Source organism: Eurytemora carolleeae, unplaced genomic scaffold, assembly GCF_000591075.1.
Source record: "Eurytemora carolleeae unplaced genomic scaffold, Eaff_2.0 scaffold1060, whole genome shotgun sequence".
Lineage (NCBI taxonomy): Eukaryota > Metazoa > Arthropoda > Copepoda > Calanoida > Temoridae > Eurytemora > Eurytemora carolleeae.
Window position 1 is genome coordinate 123,406 of NW_019396964.1, and position 12,490 is coordinate 135,895.

Consider the following 12,490-nt stretch of genomic DNA (forward strand, 5'->3'; position numbering starts at 1 on the left):
CCGGTCTCTCTCTTTATTATAACAGACCCCCCTTTCAATCAAACCCAATAAACATGAGAATCAGTGACGACATTGAGATCGTCATTGTGAAGTTTTGGTTTTGTCTAAATTCAGAAGATCTGAATCTGAAGTTTGTCGCTCAATTTCAGTGTTTATTGGAAGTACCAGGCAAATTACGGAATAAAGTTTTTTTTTAACGGGAAAATGTTTTAGAATTTTGGGTCTTTTGTTGGTTATAAAGATATATTTGATTTGAGTCTTTGCAACAAACTCTGGGTTTCTTATCCATATTATTCTTATCCATATATTTTTCAAACCAATATCGTAGACCTTAAATGATTGGAACTATATAAATTATATAAAATAAATCAAATAATAACGGGAATGAATTGTTGAGTTTAAAGGTAATTAATTCTGGAAGATCAAGTAGTCTAAGTTTGAAATATGTCAGGTTTACACGACAAATAATCAGGTTGCAAAAATAAAGGGATTATAATTTTTGAGTTTGTGGTAAAACTCAATTCCTTTTTATTAGAAAAAAAACTTAAATCAAATATCTAAAAAAAGGTTTTGAGAAAAACGGCTAAAATATTCTCTTATCATTCGTCAGCTGTCAGCAGTTCCTTTGTAGTATGAAAATGAATTTTGCTTTTAAAAAGAGAGTAAAAGAGAATTCACAGACATTTTTCTGATAGATGCTAAAAATACAACTACTTGTTTTAAAACCAAAATAATTCAATTTTGTTCATTTATCATTTGTGAACAACTCTTTTTTTATTTTGTTCATTTATCATTTGTGGTGAACAACTCTTTTTTTTATTTTGTTCATTTATTATTTGTGAACAACTCTTTTTTTTATTTTGTTCATTTATTATTTGTGAACAACTCTTTTTTTTCATTGTTCATTTATCATTTGTGGTGAACAACTCTTTTTTTTTAATTGTTCAAAAAAACAGATGATTTGTAAAATTATATGTGTGTGATAAAAGTCATGAATCAAAACCGATTTCATTTTTTGACATTTTTATATCTTGGAGAAGACATTTTTATATCAATTTATTGAATTTGTAATAAATCAAATATTATAAAAAATCCTGCATTTAGATAAAAGAGCTATTTTACTTTCATTATAGTTTGGGTTTTCATCAAAGCAGTAATGTTTCTAATTTTTTTTTCAAAACACAGGGCAACGCTTTAAATTTTTTCTTTTTAAACATTTGAAATTAAAATTATTCTGAAGCATACATTTGCTTTCATAAAATTTTGATTTAAAATATTCAAAAGAAAAATATAATTGTTATTTTACTGGTTAATTTTGGCAAGTTTTCAATTGTTTTCATTTGATATTTCAGAAATGAATTTTTTTATACTTTTCTGTATTTTCAGCCAAGCTGTAACTATCATTCAAGGACAAAGGTATTTCATGTTGTGTATTCTTAAATTCAATCTTTCTGTAATCTCTAAACATACTTTGAGTGTTTGTCTGTCTGTTTGTTTTCAATTAAATTGCAAAACGCTGAAACGATTGGGCCACAACAAATTATATTATAATTATTCGTTAATTTACCCTTATTCCAATTGGGCCAATTTTGTCTGAATAAAGTTTAGATCTGTAGCCTAATTAATAGTGTTATATACTGTTTTCGATTTGTTGAAGTTCTCTAGAGGTAACCACAAAAACACCTTTGAGCAATATCTGGATTATTTATGTTATCAAATTCTACACTACCCTTTACATAAAAAATTGCAAAACCTTTTGACAACTATAATGTTACAATAGTGAAGAAAACTTTAAACATTCTAGCGTAAGTCCCTTAGTATTTAATATTTTAAATCAAAAACCACAGGGGGGGGGGGGTTAAAAATACCCCCCCCCCCCCAACCGTGATTTGGTTAAATCAATCCAATATTGTTGTATAGTTCAACTTAAAAATAATTGTGATACTGCTATGCAAAATTTGTGTATTTAAAAATCAATATCATGATTAATATTTCATAAATATGGATTAGCGCAAAGATCTTATTGATGTATGATTAAAATTTACGGTGTGTTTATCGTCTTGAATCATTATTGATTCATGATTGAAATTTACAGTTTATTTATCATCTAGAAACATTATAGATTCATGATTGACATTTACAGTGCATTTATCATCCATCTAGGAACATCATAGATTCATGCTTGAAATTTACAGTGTATTTATCATCTAGAAATATTATAAATTCATGCTTGAAATTTACAGTGTATTTATCATCTAGAAACACTATAGATTCATACTTGAAATTTACAGTGTTTTTACTATCTAGAAACATTATAGATTCATGCTTGGAATTTACAGTGTATTTATCATCTAGAAACATTATAGATTCATGCTTGAAATTTAGAGTGTATTTATCATCTAGCAACATTATAGATTCATGCATGAAATTTAGAGTGTATTTATCATCTAGAAACATTATAGATTCATGCTTGAAATTTACAGTGTATTTATCATCTAGAAACATTATAGATTCATGCTTGAAATTTACAGTGTATTTATCATCTAGAAACATTATAGATTCATGTATGAAATTTAGAGTGTTTTTATCATCTAGAAACATTATAGATTCATGCTTGATATTTACAGTGTATTTATTATCTAGAAACATTATAGATTCATGCTTGAAATTTACATTGTTTTTATCATCTTGAAACATTATAGATTCATGATTGAAATTTACATTGTATTTATCATCTAGAAACATTATAGATGCATGCTTGAAATTTACAGTGTATTTATAATCTAGAAATAAGGTGGATAACAGAAGAGTTAAAAACTATAGAAGGAGAACAGTGGAAGTTGGAGTTTATCTAGATAAATATGTGTGGAATACTATGAAAGTGAGTAGTAATAAAACATTATGAAATTAACAACAAATTGACAAAAATTTGTACTAGTCAAAATGAAAAATTAGTTGAGTTTTGAAAAATAAGGGATGGGATTAGACAAAAATAAAAGGAACATATTCTTTTTTGATTTAAGAAATAACTTTAAAATTGTAGAAAAATTTGTTTTCTGTTTTGAGACCAAACCAATAATTTAAAAAAGTCTGTTATTACAAATAAAAGTTTTTAAAAAATGGGTCATGACTTATGTTCTACTAATCTTGGCTCGGCATGTTCATATTTATTTTCAAACAAATGATTGTTGTTTGCAGGATCTAAGGGTTATGGTTGGGTTCCAAAGTGATTATAAAATCAGAGTTTGTGGCGAAAACTCAATTCCTTTAGATTTAAAATGAGTTCCTGGTTTAGAATGTGTTTTTAGTAGTGTTAATCATTTTCCCAAGGGTGACTTTACAAGTGACAATTTCCCAAATGTGCAATTTCCAAAGCAGCAACTTCCCAAAGGTTCTGTTAGACGTTCCGAGGCACTGCAGACTGCCATAGATCTGTGGCTAGGATGGGTAAGGGGCCAAGCGCTGTGACTAGGCTAGGATCAAAGTATTGGACTGGAAAAGAATTGGGAACATGCTCCTTGTGAAATTGCATATTTGAGAAGTTGCCAATTGAGAAAATATCCTTGGGAAGTTAAAGCTTGGTAAATGTCTTTGGTAATGTATATACCTAACTTCTATTTGAATGATTTAAGACTTTTCTTTTGAACCAATTACTGTTCGTTCCATGTTTGTCAATTTATAGATTGTTCCAATACCAATGCATTCTATGCAATTACTTTTTGTCAGAACTATTGCAGTGTTCTTGATTATTTCTGATAGTTCATAACTTGTAGGAAAAAATTTGTATCCTCTCTCAGTAAAAATTGAGAAATTAAAGTTTTAAAAGGATCATTCAGTGGGTTATGCAATATTTATGTACATGGTTTGGATTTTTACAGCGTCTTGCAGGAGAAAGGCGATATTAATGTTCCTTCAAAATATGTTAATATATCAAATACATTATTTTTTAGCAACAAGTAGGAGGATCTAATAGTTGTGTCCAAAGAAAAACATACAAAATGATAAAAGCTCTATTCAAAGATACCGAAGTTCTATTCAAAGATTCTTCAATTTCAAGATATGGTCAGTCAAAAGATATATATATAAACATTATGCAATATTTATTAAATTATTAAAAAATTGGCATGATCAAAAGATCAAAACAATTGTGGATGTAAATAATTAAGTAAACATTTTATTATTAATATTTTTATTTTCAAAATGTGTTTAGTAATCTTAAGTTAAATTATTTATTATAATCTTTTTAAATTTTTCAGGAGGTTTTGATCTAAAAGTAAATGGAATAAAGATAATAAAGGTAACGAAACTGATTACTTTAACATGATTGATAATGTCTGAACCCTACTGCTTATACTAACTCTGACCTTTTAAATCAATTAAAGTTAGTCTTTCTTTAGAAGGACCTTCATTCTGCAATCTGCAATCTGGATTGCAATTGCAATTGCAAAAGGGTCTTCACTCTTCAATCTGCATTCTTCATACTCCAACCTCTAAAATCCTTATAGTTATTCTTCTGTGTTTTTAGAATGATTATGATCGTGAATTTAGCCCAATTCATCAAACAACTAATCAAGGAAGACAGCTTGACGTTTTTGAGGTAAGAAACCCACAAAAAAACCGTAAACTCAGGCTTATCTACTCTTTTTGACCCAATAAAAGCTTTAGAAAAGAGTTCCAGCATTAGGAACCAATTAGATTGGTCAGAAACATATATTTTCTATTTATAAGTTTGAAACTTATTGTAGTGTTACTTAACTTTTAATTAGGGCATGCTTTTCCCTTTCTTAAATAATTAAATTACCTTGCAGTATTTAAGGAATTTAAAGCTGCTAATTGTGTGAAAGATTTGTTTGAACATCCTATTTAGCAATATTTTTAACCTGCTTTACATGTCAATACAAAAGTCAGTGCAAGACTGTGCACACTTTTAGACATATTTCAGATAGATTTAAAAATTTAACATCTGAAATTTGTTTTTAATTTCTTCTCAGAAATATGCTAGATCAAGAAACAACCCTGATGACAAAAAAAGGAATAGTTATGACATAAGTTTTCTTCTGACTGGAAATAATAGAAGAGGTAACAACCTAAAGAGAAAAGGGATAACAGGATAACACTAATTGTTTAAATTACACTTAGTCCGTAGCACATCTAAAATTTTATACATGTAAAATCAGTTACGTAAACACCTGTATACTCTTAATCCTCAACCGGCTGGGGGGGGGGGGGGGGTTGTTTGGCACCCCCCTGTAGCTTTTTGTCCTAGCACTCTTTTATTTTTGACACTATCACCGTGAAATTTTGTGACTTTTAATGAATAAAATTTAAAGGATTTCTTGTTAAAATTTTTTTTTATTTTATTTTATAGGGTAGGGTACACGGCGGAAAAGAAGTCCGGTCTGTGAAAAAAAATCTAAAATAGCCCATAACTTTTTGTGACTAAAGCTACAGATCTAAAAACTATATTTTTGAAAAGCCCTTGAAAACTGCATGTAAAAACATGTGTCACACTTTGAGATTTGTTTAAAACAAAAAACATTTTTTTGACCCTTTTTTAGGGATTTTTTTAACCCTCCCTAGCCCCCAAACTATTAAAACTATCGGTTTCATTTTTTTTCTATGGGCTGGCCTTGAAAATTTGGGCTCTGCACATGCATTTCAACCCTATACCTATTCTGTATGGCCTTTTTCTAGGGGGGGGGGGGTGGCGCCAAACGCCTCCCCCCAGGCTTTACATAGATTCAGACCCCCATACTTTTATAGGGTTAAACAGAAAATATAAATATTTAGTTTTAAAAAAATTACAGAATGTATTAGGCTCATCATGTCAGCAAAATGCACGATGCACTTCCTGCAAGAGTTTTTCATAACTTCCTGCTAGTAATACCTGTTTCCTTTCAGTTATTTCAAATATCCTTTACAAATGCAGCTGTAGTGCTTAGTTGTTTCGCAACCTTCCTTCAGTTGCTTAATAAGGACCGAAAAAGCACCAAGTAGTATTCCTACAGATCTTCGAATTGGAACCCTCTCTTCTAATAGATGACATCTCCATAAAAACTCAGGATAAATCTTCTACGTTTATTGAGAATTCAATCTGGTAAAAAATAATCGAATTAGAGTTAATATGTTTACATGTATCACAGAAAAAAGCTTAAGTAAATCAAATCTCAATATTTCAAATCCTAAGAAATTATAATCTACTCAGCAATAAAAAAATTGTGAATAAGAATTTTAAAAGAGTTACATAATATCGACATCATTTAGAATGATAAATAGAATAACAGTATATACTGTCTCTTTGAAAGTTTAGGTCACACTGAATATTCTAGAAAGTGATGCAGTACAGATTTACAGATTTAAAAACAAGTTATACTATATAAACTAGAAATTACGAGATTCATACCATGGATAATTAAAAAAACAAAGATAGCTTATGTACGCAAAATCACCAAGAATTGTACAGTCCGTGAACTCATACTTCTAGGGGTCAAAGTGTACTTCAATGATAAGGGGGGTGGTTTGGTGTTTTAATGGATTTCATAATAGAGTGTAAAGTAATTTTGGGAATGGAACTATTTGAACAACAATATTTCACTGAGCAATATATCATATTGACGAGAACTGAAGAAGGAAATGAGAAGGAATAAACTAACTTAAATTTCTCTCTACAAAACTCATGTACACCACAAGTACTCAATAAAATAAGAACAGCCAATGTTCACAACCGACCTAGTTAATCTATATAATAGGAATATCTTTAAAACATCTCTCTACATTTATAAATTTCAAGATGAAAAATGTCGTCTTATGCGCAATCTATCCTTATCTATGGATTCTACCGATGCTTCATTTGTTGCTATAGCAGCAACTAAACACAGGGGTGAATACTGTCTTGTGCAGGGATGATGAACTGATCCTTCACGAAATATAGGTTGCGTAACATGAGTTTAGCAGAATTCTTGGAAGATATCTTAAGCACTCGCACTTAACCATGCCAGCATATTTGCCATTTTACTTCTTTTTCAAAATCTTTGAATATCTTCCAAAATCTAAACTAAAACTCTGCCTATCGCACAATTCTATTTAGATAGCCATAGTTACTTTACAGCTCATATGTTGACAGAACTGTTATTTTTTGCATATTTCTCAATTAAATATGGGACAAAAAATAAAATCTATTACATTAAGAATATCATTATTTTTAAAATTCAACCTTTTTTTAGGTTCAGTACCGTCTGGATTATCTCATATTGATAGGGTTTGCCACTTGTAAGTAAAAACAGGATTTGCTGCTTGTATTTAGCTGCAGTTTAATGCACTACATAAATTATGAACTCACCACAGTGCACACTGAAAATTGCTGCTGAATACAAGCAGGTTTTGATAAATTTACACACACATATCTCTTTACTTGATTTTCAACAACTCTGAGAGCTCTAGAGCAACATGTGACACCTCATATAGAAGATGTTAAGGACTTTTCCAAATGAAATTGCACATTTGGATTGGTGCCTCTTGGGAAGTCACCCTTTGGAATTGCCTTTGAGAAATTTCCTTACGTAATATTTCAGTCAGAAATTAAGTCCATTCCATTTTGAAGTATTCTATCCCTGGTAAGGTTTGGTGCTGGAGTGATGACACTCAAATTGAGGAATGGAAAACATGACGGTGCTCATATATTGTTAGCTCATGAGCTGGGACATCTTATGGGAGTTAAGGATCATGACGGAACAAAATCTGCTAGAGAATGCCGGGGTAAAACTATAATGAAACCCACTGTTGAACCTGACTTTACAAAATGGAGTGCCTGCTCAAGGTAAGTTTCAGAAGAAAAAAAAAATCTTAGAAGTGCCCCCTTCCCCAGCCCCTCTCCTTCACTGTAATGCAAAAATTTGATACTGATAATAATATTTGAGGGTTTCATGAATATGAAAAAGGGGTATATTAAGGCCTTTAAGGGAAAGAATTTGGGCAAAATAGTGGCAAATGACCTGTTTGAATATAGAGCTTATTATTCAGGAAGCAAATAGACTATGCATATGACAGGCGTGCAAGGAATAGGCACACTAATGGAAACTGCTTTTATGTTTAAACCTTGAGAAGTAATTGTGATAAAAAAATAGAAAATAAACATTCTGCATTTAATTTAACTAGAGCTTATAAATGTTGGAACTGCGGGAGAATAGACTGAATCACAAAAAAACCAAAAAAATTGCAGGGCTTTTACTGTACAATTAATTGCCCGCAGGAACCAAATTAAATGAGTTTGAGCTAATTTGCTGAACTACCTACAGCCAGTTTTATATTTGAACCATTAATGAAAATAAGGGAGAATTTTAAAAGTGACTCTGATTGTTTTAAGGTGCTAAATTTCAAGAAATTTGAGCATCAATTACAGGAAAAAAACAAATAAGGTATAGAATGAGGATACTTTCTAAAAACATTCACACTTTGAAGGACAAAGTTTTATCAAAAAAACATTTGGAAATGTATAAATCAAATTTTAATATATTTGCGATGATATTTCAACCAACTGTCAGTGCAATAGCCTTAAATCATCTATTGCAACAATAAAATATTATATGGTAATATAGCTTGCACATAATAATATGCTATTTGATTTATGTGGGTAACATTTCTTGAATGGTGTTGTATGCCACAATGTTGTCATCAGGCTTCCACAAATGTCTCTTAAAGCTCTAACATTGAGACTTTTCAAAGAGAAAAGAGAGAGAGTATTAGTTTGGATCTGATACAGGATGACTGGGATAAACTTTAATGACACACTCTGTTGATGATGATCATTTAAAATGGAGGGCCTGTTCAAGGTAAGTTTTATAACATACAACAAGAAATCAGAAGAATATTGCATACATAATACGATCATTATTCCTTTTTTAAAAGTTCAAAACAAGATGGGTTGTTTATAAAAACGTTTGCTTTTTCCAAAAACGAAACTATCATTTTTGAAAACGATTGAAAAACGTAACATTGTTTAACAATCGTTTTTAAAAATGATTAACAACCCTAGTAGTAAGGGGGAAATAGTTAGTTTTCTGTTTTTCCATATCATATTCCATAACATGCTATTCATAGTGCCAAGCCAAGCCATCTTTTCAACACAGCATCAGACGCTAGGGATAGCTTGGGTTCATTGATCTGAGTGTAAAATAGGGGAGAGCCAGGCTAGGCTCCCCAATTCGCTACAGTCTCTGACTGAGTACGGTACATATGGAGTAGTTTGTTCTCAGGATGTTTTGTCTCTACAATATTTTGATATTAACCGTTTGATCTATTTTCATTATTAATGAAATATTGAACCAAAACATCATCAAAACGTCATTTTGTTACTTTCTGAGTCCGGAAATTTTTTTGAATTTTTGCATGAGTCATGAGATATTCTTCAGTTTTAACCTGACTCTAACAATTGTTCTTCAAATTAATCTGAACAACCTAAGCCCATAACTTTGTTCTTTAGATCTTAATCTAAACCTAAAGTTCCTAACTAAAACCTAACCTAAACCTGAAAATATTCTTCACATCTCAATCTGAACCAATAGTTCACAACCTAACCCTGGTGATATTCTTTAAAACTTAATCTGAATGATGAGATATTCATCAGTCAATTTTTTTATCTAAACTTGTAAATATAATTTAGATCTTAAGCTAAACCTAGAGATATTTTCAAGATCTCTCTCTAAACCTCGATATATTTTAAAGATCTTTATCTAAACCTAAAGATATTTTTAGGATCTTTTTCTGAATCTAGCTAGAGATATTTTTAAGAATTCTATCTAAACCTAGAGATATTTTAAAGATCTTTATTTGAATCTAGAGATATTTTTAAGAACTTTATCTAACTCTAGAAATATTTTTAAGATCTTTATCCAAATCTAGAGATATTTTTAAGATCTTTAACTGAATCTAGAGATATTTTAAAAAATTTATCTAAACCTAGAGATGTTTTAAATAATTTTATCTAAACTAGAAATATTTTAAAGATCTTTATTTGAATCTAGAGATATTTTTAAGATCTTTATCTAACCCTAGAAATATTTTTAAGATCTTTATCCGGATCTAGAGATATTTTAAAGAATTTTATTTAAACCTGAAGATATATTAAAGCTCTTTATTTGAACCTATAAATGATATTTTAAAGATCTTTATCTAACCCTAGAAATATTTTTAAGATCTTTATCCAAATCTAGAGATATTTTTAAGATCTTTATATAAACAATGAGATATTTTTAAGATCTTTATCTAAGTTTTGAGATATTTTAAGATATCTCTATGAACCTAGATATATTTTAAAGATCTTTATCTAAACCTAGCTATAGATATTTTTAAGATCTTTATCTGAATCTAGAGATAATTTTAAGAATTTTATCTAAACCTAGAGGTATTTTAAAGATCTTTATTTGAACCTAGAGATATTTTTAAGATCTTCATCTAAACCTAGAAATATTTTTAAGATCTTTATCTAAATATAAAGATATTTTTAAGATCTTTATCTAAACCATGAGATATTCTTAAAATCTTTATCTAAACCTATAGATATTTTTAAGATCTTTATATAAACTTAGTAATATTCTTCAGATATTAACCTAGACCTAGAGAAATGATTCAGATGTTATAAACCAAGAGCTTAAATTGAGCCTGGGAATTAAAACCAGATAAACTAACCCCAGGTACTAAACCTAGATTAACTAACCCTGGGTACTAAACCTAGATGAATTAACCATGGGTACTAGACCTGGATGAACCAACCCCGGGAGGCTTAAGCCTAGGTGAACAAACCTAGGGTACTAAACCTGGATGAACTAACCCCAGGTACTAAGACTAGATAAACTAACTCTTAGTACATAAACCTTGCTGAACTAATCCTGGGACTGAACCTGGATGAACTAAACCTTGCTACAAAAATCTGGATGAACTGACACTGGGAACTAAACCTAGTTAAACTCAGCATGGGTACAAAACCTGGATGAACCAACCACGGTTACTAAACCTGGATGAACTGACTTTGGGAACTAAACCTAGTTAAACTCACAATGGGTACTAAACCTGGAAGAACAAACCCCAGGTACTAAACCTAGATGAACTAATACTGGGATCTAAACCTGGATGAACTAATACTGGGATCTAAACCTAAATGAACTAATACTGGGATCTAAACCTAAATGAACTAATACTGGGATCTAAACCTAGATGAACTAATACTGAGATCTAAACCTGGATGAACTAATACTGGGATCTAAACCTAGATGAACTAATACTGGGATCTAAACCTAGATGAACTAATACTGGGATCTAAACCTAGATGAACTAATACTGGGATCTAAACCTAGATGAACTAATACTGGGATCTAAACCTAGATGAACTAATACTGGGATCTAAACCTAGATGAACTAATACTGGGATCTAAACCTAGATGAACTAATACTGGGATCTAAACCTAGATGAACTAATACTGGGATCTAAACCTAGATGAACTAATACTGGGATCTAAACCTAGATGAACTAATACTGGGATCTAAACCTAGATGAACTAATACTGGGATCTAAACCTAGATGAACTAATACTGGGATCTAAACCTAGATGAACTAATACTGGGATCTAAACCTAGATGAACTAATACTGGGATCTAAACCTAGATGAACTAATACTGGGATCTAAACCTAGATGAACTAATACTGGGATCTAAACCTAGATGAACTAATACTGGGATCTAAACCTAGATGAACTAATACTGGGATCTAAACCTAGATGAACTAATACTGGGATCTAAACCTAGATGANATACATCATTAGAAAGCTCTTGTGCTCTACTTTTAGAATCTGCAAAAAAATTTGCAAATTTGCAAAAATTGAATTTTTTATCGCAAAATCCAGTTTTATGGTAAAAAATTCAATTTTTGCAAATTTGCAAATTTTTTTGCAGATTCTAAAAGTAGAGCACAAGAGCTTTCCAATGATGTATCATTTGTCATATTTGGACATCAAACATGGGATTTAGAGGGGGGGGTCAAATTGCCCCCCCCCCCCAGCATATCCTGGTTTTCAAGTACCCCAGCAGAGAAAGGGTTAATTGCACTTCTTTGCCCCTTTTTCGATCTTATTTGAAATATCTTATCTTTTAATCAAATGCTAATGAGTTAACTGCAAAGAATAAACTATTGGTTTTAATTATTTTTGTGATAATAAAAACCCCGTAATTTATTGCTAATGTATTAAAGGAATAATTTTCCAAACTCAAACCAAAATTATAAACCAATAAATTTCTGTCTTTTATCCAAAGTAATATTTAATTACAGATAAGTCTTTGTAATCATATAAACACCTCTGTCTTTCTGTATATGTGCTAGTAACCTTAACTTTAAAGATTCATATTCTAAAATCATGAATTCTAATTATTTTTCTTGGCTTGGCAATGAAAAATACATCCTTTTTTCTATATATGTCAATCCTTTACACTGTAAAGCCATTCA

The 12,490-nt window shown here is 30.5% G+C and overlaps 1 protein-coding gene across 1 annotated transcript; it reads left to right on the forward strand.

Annotated features, from left to right (window-relative positions):
* Positions 1-1,307: 1,307 nt before the first annotated feature.
* Positions 1,308-8,150, forward strand: LOC111710578 (A disintegrin and metalloproteinase with thrombospondin motifs adt-1). Its single transcript, XM_023484686.1, has 9 exons — positions 1,308-1,416; positions 2,788-2,881; positions 3,951-4,062; positions 4,257-4,297; positions 4,526-4,597; positions 4,992-5,079; positions 7,224-7,269; positions 7,619-7,816; positions 8,020-8,150. The coding sequence occupies exons 1-9, from the start codon at positions 1,355-1,357 to the stop codon at positions 8,090-8,092; spliced, it is 786 nt and encodes a 261-aa protein (XP_023340454.1). The 5' UTR covers positions 1,308-1,354; the 3' UTR covers positions 8,093-8,150.
* The last annotated feature ends 4,340 nt before the right edge of the window (positions 8,151-12,490 follow it).

Bases quoted from the DNA above. Each gene is read 5' to 3' on its own strand.
- LOC111710578 (XM_023484686.1), top strand. From the start codon at position 1,355: ATGAATTTTTTTATACTTTTCTGTATTTTCAGCCAAGCTGTAACTATC. The intron at 4,298-4,525 runs GTAACGAAACTG...CTGTGTTTTTAG, and splicing joins ATGGAATAAAGATAATAAAG to AATGATTATGATCGTGAATT. The intron at 7,270-7,618 runs GTAAGTAAAAAC...ATCCCTGGTAAG, and splicing joins ATTGATAGGGTTTGCCACTT to GTTTGGTGCTGGAGTGATGA.